We start from the raw sequence: 25,000 nt of genomic DNA, 5'->3' as shown, positions 1-25,000 counted from the left end.
TAGTAAGTATACATTTTTTGAGCCTTTTTAGAGAAAATCATATCATTGTAGTAAATTATGCAAATTACTCGATGGTGTCATGGTGACCACGCCCATAGCCACGCCCCCACCGCCACAGGTATCTTGGCAGTTTATAGGAAACACTAAAATGTGACACATTGTTTTATTGGCTCCAACAATAGTTTATTTAGACAGTTTATTTATCTCCTGGCAATACGCTCTTTTGTGTGTCTGTAGCGTTAATTATTGTGTTTGTTCACGCCCATCTTTTGTGTGTCTGTAGCCTTAATTATTGTGTTTGTTCACGCCCAATATGTGTGCTTTATTTGCTTTTTACATAAACAATGAGGCGCTGGTTCAACGTTATATATAGAGATGTCCGATAATATCGGCAGTCCGATATTATCGGACGATAAATGCTTTAAAACGTAATATCGGAAATTATCGGTATCGGTTTCAAAAAGTAAAATGTATGACTTTTTAAAAGGCCGCTGTGTACACGGACATAGGGAGAAGTACAGAGCGCCAATAAACCTTGAAGGCACTGCCTTTGCGTGCCGGCCCAGTCACATAATATCTACGGCTTTTCACACACACAAGTGAATGCAATGCATACTTGGTCAACAGCCATACAGGTCACACTGAGGGTGGCCGTATAAACAACTTTAACAGTGTTACAAATATGCGCCACACTGTGAACCCACACCAAACAAGAATGACAAACACATTTCGGGAGAACATCCGCACCGTAACACAACATAAACGCAACAGAACAAATACCCAGAACCCCTTGCAGCACTAACTCTTCCGGAACGCTACAATATACACCCCCCGCTACCTCCTATGTATATGTATAACTATATGTGTGTGTATATATATACATTTGTGTTAAAATATGTATATCTATATGTGTGTGTGTGTATATATATATTTGTGTTTATATATGTATGTGTGTGTATATATAAATGTGTGTGTGTGTATATATGTGTGTATATATATATATATATATATATATATATATATATATATATATATATATATATAATATATATATATATATATATATATATATATATATATATGTGTGTATATGTATGCATATCAGTGTTTCCCACAAATTCATTTATTTGTGGCGGCCCGCCACGAAAGAATTACGTCCGCCACAAATTTTAAAAAATAAAGTAAAAAAAAATACTTTTTTTTTTTTTTTTTGTCCTGTCCAGCTTCTCAGACAAATCATATAGTTGATGTAGATGCCCATATCGGCTGTTCAGATTTACTTTACAAAAGAGAAGTGTAGGATACTTTTCTTGTTGCCTTATTTGTATTTGACCACTACTGTTTTCTGTTTATTTGTTACTGACTGTGGCAGGACACCTCTGCCTCTGTTTCACTTTATGTTGCTGGTAAATAATATGGTTGTAGTAGTAGGCTAAAGTTAAATTATTTAGTATGCACTAATTAAAGGGGCAGAGCTTTAAGAGACATTTGAGCTTTTATATTTTATAAGATATATTTTTTTTAAGAACCACAATTAATAAATATATTTCAGTGAATAACTTATTGTTCAAATCTGTATATAAATATGTACATAAAGTGTTGTAATTATATTGTAAAATGGATGGCTGGATGGATGGACGTTTAAAACAAAACGGTTATTATTAGTTAGTAAGTATACATTTTTTGAGCCTTTTTAGAGAAAATCATATCATTGTAGTAAATTATGCAAATTACTCGAAGATGTCATGGTGACCACGCTCATAGCCACGCCCCCACCGCCACAGGTATCTTGGCAGTTTATGGGAAACACTGATGTATATATGTGTGTATAAATATATATGTGCGTGCGTGCGTGCATGCGTGCATATGAATATATCAGTGGCGGGCCGTGCGTTTCCCAACTAGGCCTTCAGTGACGTCCGACTTCAATGACGACCTCTCCAAATACCATCATCGATGTCCCCACATTATACCATCAATGATGTCACCATATAATACCATTATTGATGTCACCACATAATAGCATCAATGATGTCACCACATAATACCATCAATGATGTCACCACATAATACCATCAATGATGTCACCACATAATACCATCATTGATGTCACCACCATTGATGTCACCACATAATACCATCATTGATGTCACCACATAATAGCATCAATGATGTCACCACATAATACCATCAATGATGTCACCACATAATACCATCATTGATGTCACCACATAATACCATCATTGATGTCACCACATAATACCATCATTGATGTCACCACATAATACCATCAATGATGTCACCACATAATACCATCATTGATGTCACCACATAATACCATCATTGATGTCACCACATAATACCATCATTGATGTCACCACATAATACCATCAATGATGTCACCACATAATACCATCATTGATGTCACCACATAATACCATCATTGATGTCACCACATAATACCATCAATGATGTCACCACATAATAGCATCATTGATGTCACCACATAATAGCATCATTGATGTCACCACATAATACCATCATTGATGTCACCACATAATACCATCATTGATGTCACCACATAATACCATCATTGATGTCACCACATAATACCATCATTGATGTCACCAGATAATAGCATCAATGATGTCACCACATAATACCATCAATGATGTCACCACATAATACCATCATTGATGTCACCACATAATACCATCATTGATGTCACCACATAATACCATCATTGATGTCACCACATAATACCATCAATGATGTCACCACATAATACCATCAATGATGTCACCACATAATACCATCATTGATGTCACCACATAATACCATCATTGATGTCACCACATAATACAATCATTGATGTCACCACATAATACCATCATTGATGTCCCCACATAATGCCATCATTGATGTCACCACATAATAGCATCAATGATGTCACCACATAATACCATCATTGATGTCACCACATAATACCATCATTGATGTCACCACATAATACCATCAATGATGTCACCACATAATAGCATCATTGATGTCACCACATAATAGCATCATTGATGTCACCACATAATACCATCATTGATGTCACCACATAATACCATCATTGATGTCACCACATAATACCATCATTGATGTCACCACATAATACCATCATTGATGTCACCAGATAATAGCATCAATGATGTCACCACATAATACCATCAATGATGTCACCACATAATACCATCATTGATGTCACCACATAATACCATCATTGATGTCACCACATAATACCATCATTGATGTCACCACATAATACCATCAATGATGTCACCACATAATACCATCAATGATGTCACCACATAATACCATCATTGATGTCACCACATAATACCATCATTGATGTCACCACATAATACAATCATTGATGTCACCACATAATACCATCATTGATGTCCCCACATAATGCCATCATTGATGTCACCACATAATAGCATCAATGATGTCACCACATAATACCATCAATGATGTCACCACATAATACCATCAATGATGTCACCACATAATAGCATCATTGATGTCACCACATAATACCATCATTGATGTCACCACATAATACCATCATTGATGTCACCACATAATACCATCATTGATGTCACCACATAATACCATCAATGATGTCACCACATAATACCATCAATGATGTCACCACATAATAGCATCAATGATGTCACCACATAATACCATCATTGATGTCACCACATAATAGCATCAATGATGTCACCACATAATACCATCATTGATGTCACCACATAATACCATCATTGATGTCACCACATAATACCATCATTGATGTCACCACCATTGATGTCACCACATAATACCATCATTGATGTCACCACATAATAGCATCAATGATGTCACCACATAATACCATCAATGATGTCACCACATAATAGCATAATTGATGTCACCACATAATACCATCAATGATGTCACCACATAATACCATCAATGATGTCACCACATAATACCATCATTGATGTCACCACATAATACCATCATTGATGTCACCACCATTGATGTCACCACATAATACCATCATTGATGTCACCACATAATAGCATCAATGATGTCACCACATAATACCATCAATGATGTCACCACATCATAGCATCATTGATGTCACCACATAATACCATCAATGATGTCACCACATAATACCATCAATGATGTCACCACATAATACCATCATTGATGTCACCACATAATACCATCAATGATTTCACCACATAATACCATCAATGATGTCACCACATAATACCATCATTGATGTCACCACATAATACCATCATTGATGTCACCACATAATACCATCATTGATGTCACCACATAATACCATCAATGATGTCACCACATAATAGCATCAATGATGTCACCACATAATACCATCATTGATGTCACCACATAATAGCATCAATGATGTCACCACATAATACCATCAATGATGTCACCACATAATACCATCATTGATGTCACCACATAATACCATCATTGATGTCACCACATAATACCATCAATGATGTCACCACATAATACCATCATTGATGTCACCACATAATACCATCAATGATGTCACCACATAATAGCATCATTGATGTCACCACATAATACCATCATTGATGTCACCACATAATACCATCATTGATGTCACCACATAATACCATCATTGATGTCACCACATAATACCATCATTGATGTCACCACATAATACCATCAATGATGTCACCACATAATACCATCATTGATGTCACCACATAATACCATCATTGATGTCACCACATAATACCATTATTGATGTCACCACATAATACCATCATTGATGTCACCACATAATACCATCATTGATGTCACCACATAATACCATCAATGATGTCACCACATAATACCATCATTGATGTCACTACATAATACCATCATTGATGTCACCACATAATACCATCATTGATGTCACCACATAATACCATCATTGATGTCACCACATAATACCATCAATGATGTCACCACATAATACCATCAATGATGTCACCACATAATACCATCATTGATGTCACCACATAATACCATCATTGATGTCACCACATAATAGCATCAATGATGTCACCACATAATACCATCATTGATGTCACCACATAATACCATCATTGATGTCACCACATAATACCATCAATGATGTCACCACATAATACCATCATTGATGTCACCACATAATACCATCAATGATGTCACCACATAATAGCATCAATGATGTCACCTCATAATACCATCATTGATGTCACCACATAATACCATCATTGATGTCACCACCATTGATGTCACCACATAATACCATCATTGATGTCACCACATAATAGCATCAATGATGTCACCACATAATACCATCAATGATGTCACCACATAATAGCATCATTGATGTCACCACATAATACCATCAATGATGTCACCACATAATACCATCAATGATGTCACCACATAATACCATCATTGATGTCACCACATAATACCATCAATGATTTCACCACATAATACCATCAATGATGTCACCACATAATACCATCATTGATGTCACCACATAATACCATCATTGATGTCACCACATAATACCATCATTGATGTCACCACATAATAGCATCAATGAATTCACCACATAATACCATCAATGATGTCACCACATAATACCATCAATGATGTCACCACATAATAGCATCATTGATGTCACCACATAATACCATCATTGATGTCACCACATAATACCATCAATGATGTCACCACATAATACCATCATTGATGTCACCACATAATACCATCATTGATGTCACCACATAATACCATCATTGATGTCACCACATAATACCATCATTGATGTCACCACATAATACCATCATTGATGTCACCACATAATACCATCAATGATGTCACCACATAATACCATCATTGATGTCACCACATAATACCATCATTGATGTCACCACATAATACCATTATTGATGTCACCACATAATACCATCATTGATGTCACCACATAATAGCATCATTGATGTCACTACATAATACCATCATTGATGTCACCACATAATACCATCATTGATGTCACCACATAATACCATCATTGATGTCACCACATAATACCATCAATGATGTCACTACATAATACCATCATTGATGTCACCACATAATAGCATCATTGATGTCACTACATAATACCATCATTGATGTCACCACATAATACAATCATTGATGTCACCACATAATAGCATCATTGATGTCACTACATAATACCATCATTGATGTCACCACATAATACCATCATTGATGTCACCACATAATACCATCATTGATGTCACCACATAATACCATCAATGATGTCACCACATAATACCATCAATGATGTCACCACATAATACCATCATTGATGTCACCACATAATACCATCATTGATGTCACCACATAATAGCATCAATGATGTCACCACATAATACCATCATTGATGTCACCACATAATACCATCATTGATGTCACCACATAATACCATCAATGATGTCACCACATAATACCATCATTGATGTCACCACATAATACCATCAATGATGTCACCACATAATAGCATCAATGATGTCACCACATAATACCATCATTGATGTCACCACATGACCATTGCTGGAGAAATACTATACAGGAACACATTTATGCACTACTGGGCATTGAGCCACCTCAACAGTGTACAAAACGGGTTATTTTCCGGCGCATTTAAAAATCCATAAACCCGCATCAGGAATTAAAACATACCTTATGTGCTACTGTCAAAATCAAAATGGCAAAAAACGTATTCAACGTAAAGAAATAAAATATTTGAACTCACAATTTGTAGCAGGTATTGGACGCCGTATCAGCCAGTGGTGCCGCTCGTAGTCGGCTTGTTCAAGTGGAAGTGGCGGCCATTTCCCCATTTCATCACCAGGACAGCTGAGCTAGCTTCCGGTGTCGGCCTACAAGATGTAGTTTCTCTTTAAACATCCTTCTTGAAAATGGCCTTGCAATTTTGTAAATGCCACCTAATCAACGTAGTGTTCTTTTTCTTTGTGGGCCAAAAAAGTGATATACTGGATATATCGCGGGTTTGTCTCTGTGCGATATAGAAAATGACTATATGGTGATATTGGAGTATACGTTCTCAGGCAGTTGCTTTTAGCTGCGGGCATTACACTACAGGCTCTCCTCACTCTTTCTTGTCTCTCCTTCTCACAGAGACATAAAACAAGCGCACCTTCTTACATACGTCACATACGTATACGCCCTTGCGGAGCAGAGAGGTAGCGGCATGGGTAACTTTAGCTGCGGTGCGAGTGGTAATACGAGAGAAAGAAGGTGCCAATCTGGTAACAAATGAAGGAAGAATTAATTCCCAAGAAAAACAGCAGGGGGTCCATCGTCTGGCGATGGTTTGGCTTCAAGCGGGAAGATGTTGAACAGACAACTGTAATATGTCAAGTGTGCGGCAAAAACAGACAGAATTCAATTTAGCTCATTGAGGAGAAACGTCTGGGTTGTACTCTTGTACTGTCTCACCACGCTCTGACGAAAGATTGTACGCCTCCTCTTTTATTTAGACTTTCCCTGATTACATGTCAACAGCTGTTTTTAAAGGAAGGGGGGGTCATAAACAGCCCTCGCCTTTGGTTACAGAACAGTTCAAAGAAAAGGTGCCTGGAGCTTGCGTCAGGTCCTGCTTCCTGCTCCGCTTTGTAGATCTCGGGTCGAGACAAAATCTTCCTGTGGATTACAATAGATCAAAGAAACCGCCACCTTTATGTCACTTCCCATCCTACACAGTGGAGTTTTACAAGCCTTTTGATTGGTAAGATCAAAGACAGCTTTTTTTCTGCTCGCCGGGAACTCATTGAAACACAAAGTTTTGTGATAACTTAGACAATATTCTGACAATATGTATAAATGTATGTATGTGTATATATTAATGTGTATATATGTATATGTATGCATGTGTGTGGATATATGCATATATATAGATGTATATCTTCTTTTTTACTATTTATATTACTATATTATTGTGTATGGACCTTAGAGGATCTGCTCCAATTTCGTTGTTCCTTGAACCTGTTCACTGTAATAATGACAATAAAACTATTCTAATATGACATGAAGACAATATGAATACTTTTACATATTTAGGGAAAGTAAATGACTTTGTATCTTTAATTATGTTGATGATTTCCGGTTACGTTAGGCCAGCAGAGAAGGCCACTTTGTTCCTCTTTGAACTCCCGCGCAAGCCCCTAAACCTCGGAATGTAAAAGTTCCCAATTAGCGTTGCGCAATGAAGAGATGTTAGCACGCCTTCAAGTGCGGGTTGGCAAAACGTGTCGGGGCACGCCGGCCTCATAAATAAAGATGCCAATCAAGTTCCAAGATGGACAGAAGCCAGAAAGAAGACTTAGCTAAGTAAAAACATTAGTCATGGCTCTTTTTCAGGCTTTGTGTTTTTTTAGGCAAACAGACTGACCCGGATTGGCAGCTTTTGTTTTGTTTATGGTGCAGCAGCTGGAATGTACACAGCATGTATAAATATGTAGTCCATGTTTAGATGAGGTGGCCCTTTTTTTTCTTTTCCTTCTTCAGGAAACAGATGGCTGGTGGGAAAATGAGGAACTCTGGGTTATGGATCCTTCAGACAGGCCACGCCCACTCGCAAGGGTGGAGATTTCCAGACGTTTCCTGAGTTATTCCATGACAAAAAAAAAAAAAAAAAGAGTAGCATTATTTGATCCAACGGGGCCTGAGGGTGTAGGTGTGGCTGTCTGTCATCTTTAATTACATCATCTGTCTGTCATGTTTGGGTCCAGTCGTGAAATGGAAATATCAACTTGTTGTGAACTAGTGTTTAGGGTTGCAAAGGGGTGGAAAATTTTCGGAAATTTACCACGGGAAGTTAAGCTCGGGAAGTTTGGAAATATTGACCATTTTTTGATTATTCAAAGTTGAACACAGTCCATGGGAATTAAAGGGGAAAAAAATAAATAGTTTTTTCATATATAAGCCGCACCCACTAAAATTTTTGAAAAATAAATATATTTTCCAAATAAGAGCCACACCCACTAAAATAAATATTTTTTCCATATATAAGCCCACTAACATTTTAGAAAAAAAAAAAATGTTTCCACTAAAATTTTAGAAAAATAAATATTTTTTCCATATATAAGCCACACCCACTAAAATTTTACAAAAATAAATATTTTTTCCATATACAAGCCCACTAACATTTTTGAAAAATAAATATTTTTTCCACTAAAATTTTAGAAAAATACATATTTTTCCATATATAGCCGCACCCACTAATTTTTTTGAAAATTAAATATTTTTTCCATATACAGTATAAGCCGCACCCACTAAAATTTTAGAAAAATAAATATTTTTTCCATATATAAGCCAACTAACATTTTTGAAAAATAAATATTTTTTCCACAAAAATTTTAGAATTATTATTTTTTCCATATAAGAGCCACACCCACTAACATTTTTGAAAATTAAATATTTTTTCCATATACAAGCCCACTAACATTTAAAAAAAAAAGTGTTTTCCACTAACATTTTAGAAAAATAAATAGTTTTTCCATATATAAGCCGCACCCACTAAAATTTTAGAAAAATAAATATGTTTTCCATATATAAGCCGCACCCACTAAAATTTTAGAAAAATAAATATTTTTTCCATATACAAGCCCACTAACATTTTTGAAAAATAAATATTTTTTCCACTAAAATTTTAGAAAAATACATATTTTTCCATATATAGCCGCACCCAGTAATTTTTTTGAAAATTAAATATTTTTTCCATATACAGTATAAGCCGCACCCACTAAAATTTTAGAAAAATAAATATTTTTTCCATATACAAGCCAACTAACATTTTTGAAAAATAAATATTTTTTCCACAAAAATTTTAGAATTTTTTTTTTCCATATAAGAGCCACACCCACTAAAATTTTTGAAAATTAAATATTTTTTCCATATACAAGCCCACTAACATTTAAAAAAAAAAAGTGTTTTCCACTAACATTTCAGAAAAATAAATATTTTTTCCATATACAAGCCGCACCCACTAAAATTTTAGAAAAATAAATATGTTTTCCATATATAAGCCGCACCCACTAAAATTTTAGAAAAATAAATATTTTTTACCATATTAGAGCCGCACCCACTAAAATTTTTGAAAAATAAATATTTTTTCCATATATAAGCTGCACCCACTAACATTTTTTGAAAATAATTTTTTTCCATATATAAGCCGCACCCACTAAAATTTTTAAAAAAATAAATATTTTTCCATATATAAGCCGCACCCACTAAAATTTTAGAAAAATTAATATTTTTTCCATATATAAGCCAACTAACATTTTTGAAAAATAAATATTTTTTCCACTAAAATTTTAGAATTTTTTTTTTTCCATATAAGAGCCGCACCCACTAAAATTTTAGAAAATTAAATATTTTTTCCATATAGAAGCCCACTAACATTTAAAAAAAAGAAGTATGTTTTCCACTAACATTTTAGAAAAATAAATATTTTTTCCATATATAAGCCGCACCCACTAAAATTTCAGAAAAATAAATATTTTTTACCATATTAGAGCCGCACCCACTAAAATTTTAGAAAAATAAATATTTTTTCCATATAAAAGCCGAACCCACTAAAATTTTAGAAAAATAAATATTTTTTCCATATACAAGCTGCACCCACTAAAATTTTAGAAAAATCAATATTTTTTCCATATATAAGCTGCACCCACTAGCATTTTAGGAAAATAAATATTTTTTCCATATATAAGCCGCACCCACTAAAAATTTTGAAAAATAAATATTTGTTCCATATATAAGCTAACAGTTTAGAAAAATAAATATTTTTTCCACTAAAATTTTAGAAAAATATATTTTCCATATATAAGCCGCACCCACTAAAATTTTTGACAAATAAAATTTGATAAGATTTTGTGACGCTAAAAATATTGATGTCATCATAGTAGTATGGACTAGAAACGCTCTTGTACTTGGTATCATTACAGTGGATGTCAGGTGTAGATCCACCCGTGGCGTTTGTTTACATTGTGACGCCGGCTACGGTGTGTAGTGAAGCATGTTTAGCTATTCCTGGTCCTCCAGTGATAATGATACCTGCAAGAAACTTACTTTATTTGTCAGATGTTAGCTGGCAGCTCTTCCTGAGGGTGTTTCAGTGTTATAACTTCACCTTTATCTTTACTTTTTAAGCCAAAATGCGTCCGTTCTCCCTTTTCTGTCTACATGCGGTGTCTGCTTGTAAGTACTCTGTGTGTGTGCGCTGCCGAACATGCTCCTCTGCTCGTAAAACCAGCAATGTCACCACGTGACGACGACACGCCGTCATGCCCGTAACATAAATAAATAAATAAATATGACGAACCGGTACTTTTCAAACAGGTATACCGTAGAACCCTACTGGATGTTCTCCCTACTTTGGTACAGATTGTGCAACATGACAGGTCGAGACCAGCATTTTGTTCTGACCGTGGTCCGTATAGAGAGGACGCGGCTACCCAGTTGTGCTAAATCTGGGCCTGAACCCTGACCTTTGACCCACGTCGAGCTGAGTCAAGAGTTAAAGAAGGAAAGTCTTCTGAGAACCGGCGTGACGTCACCCCCCCCCGGACTCTGGCGGGCCGGGTTACACGCCGCTTCCAGACTTGGCCCGGCTCGCCACTATGTGGACCAGCTAACATGAAGTCCATTCATAACGTCCATACGGTAATCATGCCGTTAGAAAACACTTACGCCCTGAAAACTGCATCACGATATACCTTTTTTGTATCTGTTCATGTCAATAGAAATATTTTTTTTGGACCAGGAGGAAAATATATGAAATGTAAACTTTTTTATTGTAAATGATTATCAGCCCTCAGCTATGAAGGCAGAAAGGAAATGGCAACATGGCAAGAAAAGTGTAAAAGCACATGGAAGACTCAACAACATGCTCTCACAATCAAAGGAATATGCAAGAAATGCTTCAGAAAGTGTAAGAAAATAGTGCAAAGTCTGAAAATGTAAACATCTTCCGTGCAGTGCTCTAAAGGGTGAGCAGGGGCTAAGGTGGTATTAGCGGTCCAGCGTCATTTGCAGACCACACTGGTCTGACAAAGCACACCAAATCTGGTTTTGCTGCCCTCAAGTGACACAGAACCACATTGGAGCCACGTTAGGGCCTTATTGGAGCTACATTTGGGCCACATTGGGGCCTCATTTGGGCCACATCATGGCCACATTAGGGCCACATCATGGCCACATTAGGGCCACGTTGGGGCCTCATTGGAGCTACATTTGGGCCACATTGGGGCCTTATTGGGGCCACATTGGAGCCACATTGCGGCCACATTGGAGCCACATTGGGGCCACATTGGAGCCACTTTGGGGCCACATTGAGGCCTCATTGGAGCTACATTGGGGCCTTATTGGGGCCTCATTGGGACCATATTGGAGCCACATTGCGGCCACATTGGAGCCACTTTGAAGCCACATTAGGGCCACATTGAGGCCACATTGGAGCCACATTGCGGCCACATTGGGGCCACATTGGAGTCACATTGTGGCCTCATTGGGGCCACATTGGGGCCTCATTGGAGCCACATTATGGCCTGTGCGTGTTTATACTGGAGTCTGATAAAGATCACATTTTTCTTGCAGTGTAAACGTAGTCCACGGTCCCTTTTAAAAATAAAAAATCCTAAATGGTGCCAAACTGTCCAGGTGACTTTTCCTCTTTTATCCACACTTTCTTCATTTTCACTTTCTCTTCTCAACTCAAACTCAAACTCCATGCAGAGAATCCACAGTGAGACAACCAAACGTGATAGTTGATACTATCACCTGATTGGCTGATCACTTCCTTCAGCCTGTGTCCGTGCAACCAACCTTGCTTTGCAACTTCCGCTCTCTTCCCACGAGCAAAAAACAAACAAAAAAACCGGAACTATTTATCGAATAAATGTTTTTATTGTTATCGATTATGTGTCTACCGCGACACATAATGATACCGTGTTATATATTATATATTGATATATATATGTTATATATTATATATTGATACCCACCTCCAGCGTGCAGAGCTGCTTCTAGAAAGGCTGAAAGGCATGATTATCAAGTTTGCAAAAGCGTGTTTGTTTTAAAGTAAAGTAAAGTAAACAAGCCACGCCTCTTCATGCCAGCAGGGTGTGTGTTTGTTGACTTCATGGGCGGGGCTTCTCAGTTGATCCCAGTCCCAACATTTTCACGATACGCTTGTGAGCTACCCTTGTCGCCAGGCGGAGTGTTAATGCAGCTGGAACCAGTCAATGTGTCCGTAGGGATTTTAGGATCGTTTTCTAGTGTGCACGTTTCGGAACGCTAATTTTTAGCTTCCGTGAGAACCTCATTAAAGGTTTTTAATCACTCAGAAGTATCAAGCAGCTAAAAAGTGCCAAACGTGGATAAGTGTGGAGAGTGTTTTACATTTTCCCATCATGCACTCTGATGGATTTAAATGGGTGTGGTTTTGACATTTTGACGTTTTTCATAATATCCACAAAGTTCAGTGAGCTTGAACACATTTTTTTTATTATATTTAAAAAAAAAAAAGTTTATTATAATTTAAAAAAAATAAAAAATTTTCAATCATTTTTTTTTTCATTAGTTTTTTATTGCTTTATTTATTTTCCTATGATACTGTACTGAGTCTTTGATTTATTTTGTACAATTTCCCTTTTTATCTATTATTTGGGCTGTCAGGTTCAAACACCGAACTATCTATTAAACAAGACAAGAAGCAAGGAATCAAACAGAGACAGAATTAAATTCAGCTCATGAGGAGAGCGCGTGTGGACCTGCACCCTCCGTCAGTGTCACCCCACCGCTCTGAGGAACAAGCTCCACACGCCTCCTCATTTATTTGGGCATTTCCTGATTACATAGCTGCAGCTGCTTTCTAAGGGGAGGGGGGGTCATAAACAGCTGCTGCACTGGGTCATAAACAGTTCAAACAAAAAGGTGCTTGGAGCGCTGTCAGGTTTGCCTCCTCTCTGCTCGTGGATTTCGGGTCCTTCCTGTGGCAGTCCAATAGATCAAAGAAACCGACACCTCCACGGCGCATTCCATCCGCCTTTTGCTTGATAAGATCAAAGACAGTTTGTCTTCACGCAGGGCAACCTGAACTCATAGCAAACAAGTTGTGTGATAACTTATATACAATTATTCATCCTTTCATTGTTGATGTTGTTCTTGATTTATTATACCAGTTGATTAACCACAGCTGTGACTATTTAAGTGCATCACTTCCTGTTGAAAATTGCACACTGACCAAGACATTGTGGAAACCGGTCTGTGCTTTGGTAGCGCCTTGCGAACCTTGCTATTTCTTTAATTTTTTTAAGCACCATGACTAGGGAAGGTTGTTTAGTTTGGGTCATATAAATAAATGTTTTGCACGTAGTCAAATTTATGTACTATTAATGGCCGCTGACTTAAGTTACTTACGATGGCAACAAAATGGCAGCTGTCAGTCTATTTGTATATTTTATGAAAACACCGCTTATTTTACTCATGCCGTCTCGCGGGTTAAATTGAAGACGGGCCGCACTTGGCCCGCGGGCGGTAGTTTGGACACCCCTGATGTAGACTAACGCTCTACGTCTGTCTGCATGAAGCCGAATATTTTTAAAGCAAATGATTGCATATGCTAGCGCACAGGTGTCAAACTCAAGGCCCGGGGGCCAGTTCTGGCCCGCCACATCATTTTATGTGGCCCGCGAAAGCCTGGGGAAAAAATGGGTTTCAATAAGATATTTTTATTTTTTATTCTTTTACTAAATGCATTTGTTCTTTCAATTTTGACAGGGGGAAAAATGCGTATTTTAAACTTGAATATTATCTGATCATTATATTATTATAATTATATATATATATATATATATATATATATATATATATATATATATATATATATATATATATATATATATATATATATATATATATAATTTTTTTATGTATAACTTTCTTTAAAATCCTAAATAAAGGTGACAAGCAGATATTGAACTCTTTGTTTTTATCTCACAAAATAGTTTTGCAATACAGTATATAATAATAATAATAATGAATAATGAATTACATTTGTAACACACTTTACATTTGTTAAAATCTCAAAGTGCTACAAAGTATAAAAAAAAAAAAAAAAAAAAAATACATTAAAAAAAAAAATAAATAAAAAAAAAAAAATATATATATATATATATATATATATATATATATATATATATATATATATATTAGGGCTGCAACAACTAATCAATTAAATCGATTCAATTTAGCCATCGATTCGTTGGATCTATGCTATGCGCATGCGCAGAGGCTCCTTTTTTTTAAATAAACCTTTATTTATAAACTGCAACATTTACAAACGGCTGAGAAACAGTATTCTTTTTTTTTGTATTTTTTATTTTATTTTATATATATTATATTTTTAATTTTTAAATGTTACATTTTATTTTATTTTTTATACTTTGTAGCACTTTGAGATTTTAACAAATGTAAAGTGTGTTACAAATGTAATTCATTATTCATTATTATTATTAAAAAAATATATATACATATTTATATATATATGTATTATAAATTTTGTTTATTTTTTTTATACTTTGTAGCACTTTGAGATTTTAACAAATGTAAAGTGCGTTACAAATGTAATTCATTATTTATTATTATTATTATATACTGTATTGCAAAACTATTTTTGTGAGACAAAAACAAAGAGTTCAATATCTGCTTGTCACCTTTATTTAGGATTTTAAAGCAAGTTATACATAAAAAAATCAAATAATCAAATGCATATGTATTTCGATTAATCATGATTAATCACAGGTTATTACCCGCATGCATAATGTAAATTAATTTAAAAAAAGCGGCCCTCTGAAAGCAGCCATTACTGCCATGTGGCCCTCAATGATAATGAGACAAGAATGTTGACCGACAGTATAAAAGTAACGTGTCTCCTTCACTCGTTATTTTTGCAGATTTACGCTTTAAAAAAAAAAAAAAAATAGAAAAATTGCAAATCGAATCGCAATTTTGGAGAGAAAAATCGCCCATTTTTAGCTCCAAAATGTGGGCGGGGCCTGCATCATCAAGCTGTTGTTACCTGCAGATTACTGCAGACAATTTCATTTGGGTTTCTGGTGGAGCACATTTAAAAGACTCAAGGTCATCTTTCATCCCCTAGGGGAGAAAGACTGAGTCAGAACCTGCGGAAAAACGGAGAAAGAAGAGCACACCCGGCGTTCAAAAACGAGAGAAAAACAAGGTAAGACGCTGGCGTTGTACAAAACCCAAAAGCAGTCAAGTTGTCACGTTGTGTAAATGGTAAATAAAAACAGAAAACAATGATTTTTTAAACTTATATTCTATTGAATATACTGCAAAGATAAGACCATCCGGAGGGTTCTTTTCTTCTTTCCACTTTGCATCAGTCCATCTTAGATGAGCTCGGGGCCCAGCGAAGCCGGCGGCGTTTCTGGGTGTTGTTGATAAATGGCTTTGGCTTTGCACAGTAGAGTTTTAACTTGCACTTACCGATGTAGCGGCCAACTGTAGTTACTGACAGTGGTTTTCTGAAGTGTTCCTGAGCCCATGTGGTGATATCCTTTACACACTGATGTGGCTTTTTGATGCAGTACCGTTTGAGGGATCCAAGGTGCGTAATATCATGGCTTACGTGCAGCGATTTCTCCGGATTCTCTGAACCAAATCATTGTATTCTGTTTTTATTTACCATTTGCCGTCCTCTTCTACTGATGTTTTCCTCAAGACGCCCGGCTATGGTGTCTACGGAAGAGTAAATGACGATTCTTAAATCTTTTTTGCTCACAATGTTAAACATTTTTTGAAGTAATCGTGGACCAGGGCGACAAAAACATGCAATTAAGTGACGAATGTAATATTTTGACATCGTCTACGTGGGGAGACAAGGGCCACATATTGACTCTAGCAATAGAAAGTACAAATAGTAACGGCGTATTACTCAAAAACTAATCGATATTCAAGGAAATGACTGGCAGATTCATTTTCAGGAGCAAAAAAATGCATAAAAAAGGACCTGTTAGTGAAACTTTGGCCCTTATGTGTTGCTAAGAAACAATATTTAGATATTAATAGCATCTTTCAGTATGTGCCAAAGTAAATATTGCTACCCGGACACCTTCTCCGATTACTGATTGTTTGTTCGCTTCCTGTGTTGGTCATGTGACCATTTCCTGACGGGCAAAGAATGAGTAACGAGACCGCTACCGTACTCCTTGGCTATTGTTTGTGTCTACACTTGAGAATGTCATTTACGATAAGTTTCGAGACACTGTGTTTGTTGACTGTTGAGAACTAACGACACTAAAAGTTGATATCAAGTTAATAATAATTAGTGAACGGGACAGAATGTATAATGAGCATTAACTTACTGAATAATAAACACTCTTCTTTAGGGATGCACACTGTTCAAATCCCAGTACCTGGGAATCGATGGTACCAATTTTCGGTACTTTTCTGTGTGTTAATAAATATTGTTTTTGATAATAAAATCTAGTTTTTTTTATTGCAACATTTAAAACTGAGCTGATTATAATTGCTGTCCAGTTGTTATATCTTGTTTTGTTATTAAATTTCGCATGGCAGTAGTGTATAGTTAATGGTGTGTTGGTCGTTGGTTTTAATTATTCCGATAAATAACCACCAGAGGTTACGTTGTTTTTTTCTTCTTTCTCCATCATCACCGCATTTGAGCGACGTGGCCAATCGACATTGCGGTTTTAATTAGTTCTATAAGTAACCGCCAGAGGTTACGTTGTTTTTTTTTCCTTCTCCATCGTCACCGGCATTTGAGCGACGTGGCCAATCGACATCGCGGTTTTAATTAGTCCGATAAATAACCGGCAGAGGTTACGTTGTTTTTTTCTTCTTTCTCCATCGTCACCGGCATTTGAGCGACGTGGCCAATCGACATTGCGGTTTTAATTAGTTCGATAAGTAACCGCCAGAGGTTACGTTGTTTTTTTTTTTTTCTCCATCGTCACCGGCATTTGAGCGACGTGGCCAATCGACATCGCGGTTTTAATTAGTCCGATAAATAACCGGCAGAGGTTACGTTGTTTTTTGTTTTTTTTCCATCGTCACCGGCATTTGAGCGACGTGGCCAATCGACATCGCGGTTTTAATTAGTCCGATAAATAACCGGCAGAGGTTACGTTGTTTTTTGTTTTTTTTCCATCGTCACCGCCATTTGAGCGACGTGGCCAATCAACATGGGTCGTACTTGTATAGCGCTTTTCTACCTTCTTTTCCAAGGAACTCAAAGCGCTTTGACACTATTTTCCACATTCACCCATTCACACACACACACATTCACACACTGATGGCGGGAGCTGCCATGCACGGTGCTAACCAGGCCCATCAGGAGCAAGGGTGAAGTGTCTTGCTCAAGGACACAACGGACGTGACTAGGATGGTAGAAGGTGGGGATTGAACCAGTAACCCTCAGATTGCTGGCACGGCCACTCTCCCAACTTCGCCACGCCGTCCCCAACATCAAGGTTTTAATTATTCCGATAAATAACCACCAGAGGTTACGTTGTTTTTTTCTTCTTTCTCCATCGTCACCGGCATTTGAGCGACGTGGCCAATCGACATTGCGGTTTTAATTAGTTCGATAAGTAACCGCCAGAGGTTACGTTGTTTTTTTCTTCTCCATCGTCACCGGCATTTGAGCGACATGGCCAATCGACATCGAGGTTTTAATTAGTCCGATAAATAACCGCCAGAGGTTACGTTGTTTTTTGTTTTTTTTCCATCGTCACCGGCATTTGAGCGACGTGGCCAATCGACATCGAGGTTTTAATTAGTCGGATAAATAACCGCCAGAGGTTACGTTGTTTTTTGTTTTTTTTCCATCGTCACCGGCATTTGAGCGACGTGGCCAATCGACATCGAGGTTTTAATTAGTCCGATAAATAACCGCCAGAGGTTACGTTGTTTTTTGTTTTTTTTCCATCGTCACCGGCATTTGAGCGACGTGGCCAATCGACATCGAGGTTTTAATTAGTCGGATAAATAACCGCCAGAGGTTACGTTGTTTTTTGTTTTTTTTCCATCGTCACTGGCATTTGAGCGACGTGGCCAATCGACATCGATGTTTTAATTAGTCCGATAAATAACCACCAGAGGTTACGTTTTTTTGTTTTTTTCCATCGTCACCGGCATTTGAGCGCCGTGGCCAATCGACATCGATGTTTTAATTAGTCGGATAAATAACCGCCAGAGGTTACGTTTTTTTGTTTTTTTCCATCGTCACCGGCATTTGAGCGCTGTGGCCAATCGACATAGAGGTTTTAATTAGTCGGATAAATAACCGCCAGAGGTTACGTTGTTTTTTGTTTTTTTTCCATCGTCACCGGCATTTGAGCGACGTGGCCAATCGACATCGAGGTTTTAATTAGTCCGATAAATAACCGGCAGAGGTTACGTTGTTTTTTGTTTTTTTTCCAAGGTCACCGGCATTTGAGCGACGTGGCCAATCGACATTGCGGTTTTAATTAGTTCGATAAGTAACCGCCAGAGGTTACGTTGTTTTTTTTTTCTTCTTCATCGTCACCGGCATTTGAGCGCCGTGGCCAATCGACATCGATGTTTTAATTAGTCGGATAAATAACCGCCAGAGGTTACGTTGTTTTTTGTTTTTTTTCCATCGTCACCGGCATTTGAGCGACGTGGCCAATCGACATCGAGGTTTTAATTAGTCCGATAAATAACCACCAGAGGTTACGTTGTTTTTTGTTTTTTTTCCATCGTCACCGGCATTTGAGCGACGTGGCCAATCGACATCGATGTTTTAATTAGTCCGATAAATAACCACCAGAGGTTACGTTTTTTTGTTTTTTTCCATCGTCACCGGCATTTGAGCGCCGTGGCCAATCGACATCGAGGTTTGAATTAGTCGGATAAATAACCGCCAGAGGTTACGTTGTTTTTTGTTTTTTTTCCATCGTCACCGGCATTTGAGCGCCGTGGCCAATCGACATCGATGTTTTAATTAGTCGGATAAATAACCACCAGAGGTAACGTTGTTTTTTGTTTTTTTTCCATCGTCACCGGCATTTGAGCGAAGTGGCCAATCGACATCGAGGTTTTAATTAGTCCGATAAATAACCACCAGAGGTTACGTTTTTTTGTTTTTTCCCATCGTCACCGGCATTTGAGCGCAGTGGCCAATCGACATCGATGTTTTAATTAGTCCGATAAATACCCGGCAGAGGTTACGTTGTTTTGTTTTTTTTTTCCATCGTCACCGGCATTTGAGCGACGTGGCCAATCGACATCGAGGTTTTAATTAGTCCGATAAATAACCACCAGAGGTTACGTTTTTTTGTTTTTTCCCATCGTCACCGGCATTTGAGCGCCGTGGCCAATCGACATCGAGGTTTTGATTAGTCCGATAAATAACCACCAGAGGTTACGTTTTTTTGTTTTTTTCCATCGTCACCGGCATTTGAGCGCCGTGGCCAATCGACATCGATGTTTTAATTAGTCGGATAAATAACCACCAGAGGTTACGTTTTTTTGTTTTTTTCCATCGTCACCGGCATTTGAGCGACGTGGCCAATCGACATCGAGGTTTTAATTAGTCGGATAAATAACCGCCAGAGGTTACGTTGTTTTTTGTTTTTTTTCCATCGTCACCGGCATTTGAGCGACGTGGCCAATCGACATCGAGGTTTTAATTAGTCGGATAAATAACCGCCAGAGGTTACGTTGTTTTTTGTTTTTTTTCCATCGTCGCCGGCATTTGAACGACGTGGCCAATCGACATCGAGGTTTTAATTAGTCGGATAAATAACCGCCAGATGTTACGTTGTTTTTTGTTTTTTTTCCATCGTCACCGGCATTTGAGCGACGTGGCCAATCGACATCGAGGTTTTAATTAGTCGGATAAATAACCGCCAGAGGTTACGTTGTTTTTTGTTTTTTTCCCATCGTCACCGGCATTTGAGCGACGTGGCCAATCGACATCGAGGTTTTAATTAGTCCGATAAATAACCACCAGAGGTTACGTTTTTTTGTTTTTTTCCATCGTCACCGGCATTTGAGCGCCGTGGCCAATCGACATCGATGTTTTAATTAGTCGGATAAATAACCGCCAGAGGTTACGTTGTTTTTTTTCCATCGTCACCGGCATTTGAGCGACGTGACCAATCGACATCAAGGTTTTAATTAGTCGGATAAATAACCGGCAGAGGTTACGTTGTTTTTTGTTTTTTTTCCATCGTCACCGGCATTTGAGCGACGTGGCCAATCGACATCGAGGTTTTAATTAGTCCGATAAATAACCACCAGAGGTTATGTTTTTTTGGTTTTTTCCATCGTCACCGGCATTTGAGCGACGTGGCCAATCGACATCGAGGTTTTAATTAGTCGGATAAATAACCGGCAGAGGTTACGTTGTTTTTTGTTTTTTTTCCATCGTCACCGGCATTTGAGCGACGTGGCCAATCGACATCGAGGTTTTAATTAGTCGGATAAATAACCACCAGAGGTTACGTTTTTTTGTTTTTTTCCATCGTCACCGGCATTTGAGCGCCGTGGCCAATCGACATCGATGTTTTAATTAGTCGGATAAATAACCGCCAGAGGTTACGTTGTTTTTTGTTTTTTTTCCATCGTCACCGGCATTTGAGCGACGTGGCCAATCGACATCGCGGTTTTAATTAGTCCGATAAATAACCCGCAGAGGTTACGTTGTTTTTTGTTTTTTTTCCATCGTCACCGCCATTTGAGCGACGTGGCCAATCGACATCGCGGTTTTAATTAGTCCGATAAATAACCGCCAGAGGTTACGTTGTTTTTTGTTTTTTTTCCATCGTCACCAGCATTTGAGCGACGTGGCCAATCGACATCGAGGTTTTAATTAGTCCGATAAATAACCACCAGAGGTTACGTTTTTTTGTTTTTTTCCATCGTCACCGGCATTTGAGCGACGTGGCCAATCGACATCGAGGTTTTAATTAGTCCGATAAATAACCACCAGAGGTTACGTTTTTTTGTTTTTTTCCATCGTCACCGGCATTTGAGCGCCGTGGCCAATCGACATCGATGTTTTAATTAGTCGGATAAATAACCGCCAGAGGTTACGTTGTTTTTTGTTTTTTTTCCATCGTCACCGGCATTTGAGCGACGTGGCCAATCGACATCGAGGTTTTAATTAGTCCGATAAATAACCACCAGAGGTTACGTTTTTTTGTTTTTTTCCATCGTCACCGGCATTTGAGCGCCGTGGCCAATCGACATCGAGGTTTTAATTAGTCCGATAAATAACCACCAGAGGTTACGTTTTTTTGTTATTTTCCATCGTCACCGGCATTTGAGCGCCGTGGCCAATCGACATCGATGTTTTAATTAGTCGGATAAATAACCGCCAGAGGTTACGTTGTTTTTTGTTTTTTTTCCATCGTCACCGGCATTTGAGCGACGTGGCCAATCGACATCGAGGTTTTAATTAGTCGGATAAATAACCGCCAGAGGTTACGTTGTTTTTTTGTTTTTTTTCCATCGTCACCGGCATTTGAGCGACGTGGCCAATCGACATCGAGGTTTTAATTAGTCGGATAAATAACCGGCAGAGGTTACGTTGTTTTTTGTTTTTTTTCCATCGTCACCGGCATTTGAGCGACGTGGCCAATCGACATCGAGGTTTTAATTAGTCCGATAAATAACCGGCAGAGGTTACGTTGTTTTTTGTTTTTTTTCCATCGCCACCGGCACTTGAGCGATGTGGCCAATCGACATCGAGGTTTTAATTAGTCCGATAAATAACCACCAGAGGTTACGTTTTTTTGTTTTTTCCCATCGTCACCGGCATTTGAGCGCCGTGGCCAATCGACATCGAGGTTTTAATTAGTCGGATAAATAACCGCCAGAGGTTACGTTGTTTTTTGTTTTTTTTCCATCGTCACCGGCATTTGAGCGACGTGGCCAATCGACATCGAGGTTTGAATTAGTCCGATAAATAACCACCAGAGGTTACGTTGTTTTTTTCTTCTTTCTCCATCGTCACCGGCATTTGAGCGACGTGGCCAATCGACATTGCGGTTTTAATTAGTTCGATAAGTAACCGCCAGAGGTTACGTTGTTGTTTTTTTCTTCTCCATCGTCACCGGCATTTGAGCGACGTGGCCAATCGACATCGAGGTTTTAATTAGTCCGATAAATAACCACCAGAGGTTACGTTTTTTTGTTATTTTCCATCGTCACCGGCATTTGAGCGCCGTGGCCAATCGACATCGATGTTTTAATTAGTCGGATAAATAACCGCCAGAGGTTACGTTGTTTTTTGTTTTTTTTCCTTCGTCACCGGCATTTGAGCGACGTGGCCAATCGACATCGAGGTTTTAATTAGTCCGATAAATAACCGCCAGAGGTTACGTTTTTTTGTTTTTTTTCATCGTCACCGGCATTTGAGCGCTGTGGCCAATCGACATCGAGGTTTTAATTAGTCGGATAAATAACCGCCAGATGTTACGTTGTTTTTTGTTTTTTTTCCATCGTCACCGGCATTTGAGCGACGTGGCCAATCGACATCGAGGTTTTAATTAGTTCGATAAGTAACCGCCAGAGGTTACGTTGTTTTTTTTTTCTTCTCCATCGTCACCGGCATTTGAGCGACGTGGCCAATCGACATCGCGGTTTTAATTAGTCCGATAAATAACCGGCAGAGGTTACGTTGTTTTTTGTTTTTTTTCCATCGTCACCGCCATTTGAGCGACGTGGCCAATCGACATCGAGGTTTTAATTAGTCCGATAAATAACCACCAGACGTTACGTTTTTTTTGTTTTTTTTCCATCGTCACCGGCATTTGAGCGACGTGACCAATCGACATCGAGGTTTTAATTAGTCCGATAAATAACCGCCAGAGGTTACGTTGTTTTTTGTTTTTTTTCCATCGTCACCGCCATTTATGTGACGTGGCCAATCGACATCGCGGTTTTAATTAGTCCGATAAATAACCGCCAGAGGTTACGTTGTTTTTTGTTTTTTTTCCATCGTCACCGGCATTTGAGCGACGTGGCCAATCAACATCGAGGTTTTAATTAGTTGGATAAATAACCGCCAGAGGTTACGTTGTTTTTTGTTTTTTTTCCATCGTCACCGGCACTTGAGTGACGTGGCCAATCGACATTGCGGTTTTAATTAGTTCGATAAGTAACCGCCAGAGGTTACGTTGTTTTTTTTTTCTTCTCCATCGTCACCGGCATTTGAGCGACGTGGCCAATCGACATCGCGGTTTTAATTAGTCCGATAAATAACCGGCAGAGGTTACGTTGTTTTTTGTTTTTTTTCCATCGTCACCGCCATTTGAGCGACGTGGCCAATCGACATCGAGGTTTTAATTAGTCCGATAAATAACCACCAGACGTTACGTTTTTTTGTTTTTTTTCCATCGTCACCGGCATTTGAGCGACGTGACCAATCGACATCGAGGTTTTAATTAGTCCGATAAATAACCGCCAGAGGTTACGTTTTTTTTGGTTTTTTCCATCGTCACCGGCATTTGAGCGACGTGGCCAATCAGAATTGTTGACTGCGCCGGGAAAAAGAGGTCTCACTCTGCGCATGGTAGAATTAGCTGAACGCAGTGAGCCCTCTTTTCACTCATTCACGATCGTTGTATGGGCGGGGCGCCGGCTTAAAACACAAACTACGCCTTTATCAGTCTGGTGCAGTGCGAGTGATAAGGCGCCGCTCCAATCATTTACAGCGTGGCAGCAAGTGGCTTCCCCCATCAGCAGAGCTCGTTTTCCAGCGCATGATCCCAGTTTGTCCGAGATGCACGTGACACGG

At 38.2% G+C, this 25,000-nt stretch overlaps 1 protein-coding gene across 2 annotated transcripts in view; it reads left to right on the top strand.

The window, feature by feature from the left end:
* LOC133655247 (microtubule-associated serine/threonine-protein kinase 4-like) overlaps window positions 1-25,000 on the top strand; it is a 96,948-nt gene that overhangs the window by 8,399 nt on the left and 63,549 nt on the right. Inside the window, exon 2 of one of the 2 annotated variants that reach the window (XM_062055225.1) lies at window positions 16,346-16,426. The exons of the other annotated variant lie outside the window; for it this stretch is intronic. Within the exon in view, the coding sequence (XP_061911209.1) occupies window positions 16,346-16,426 (81 nt within the window). The remainder of the gene's footprint in view (window positions 1-16,345; window positions 16,427-25,000) is intronic. 2 annotated transcript variants of the gene reach the window in all.

Source organism: Entelurus aequoreus, linkage group LG08 (assembly GCF_033978785.1).
Source record: "Entelurus aequoreus isolate RoL-2023_Sb linkage group LG08, RoL_Eaeq_v1.1, whole genome shotgun sequence".
NCBI lineage: Eukaryota > Metazoa > Chordata > Actinopteri > Syngnathiformes > Syngnathidae > Entelurus > Entelurus aequoreus.
This window is presented reverse-complemented; position numbering and strand designations above follow the sequence as displayed.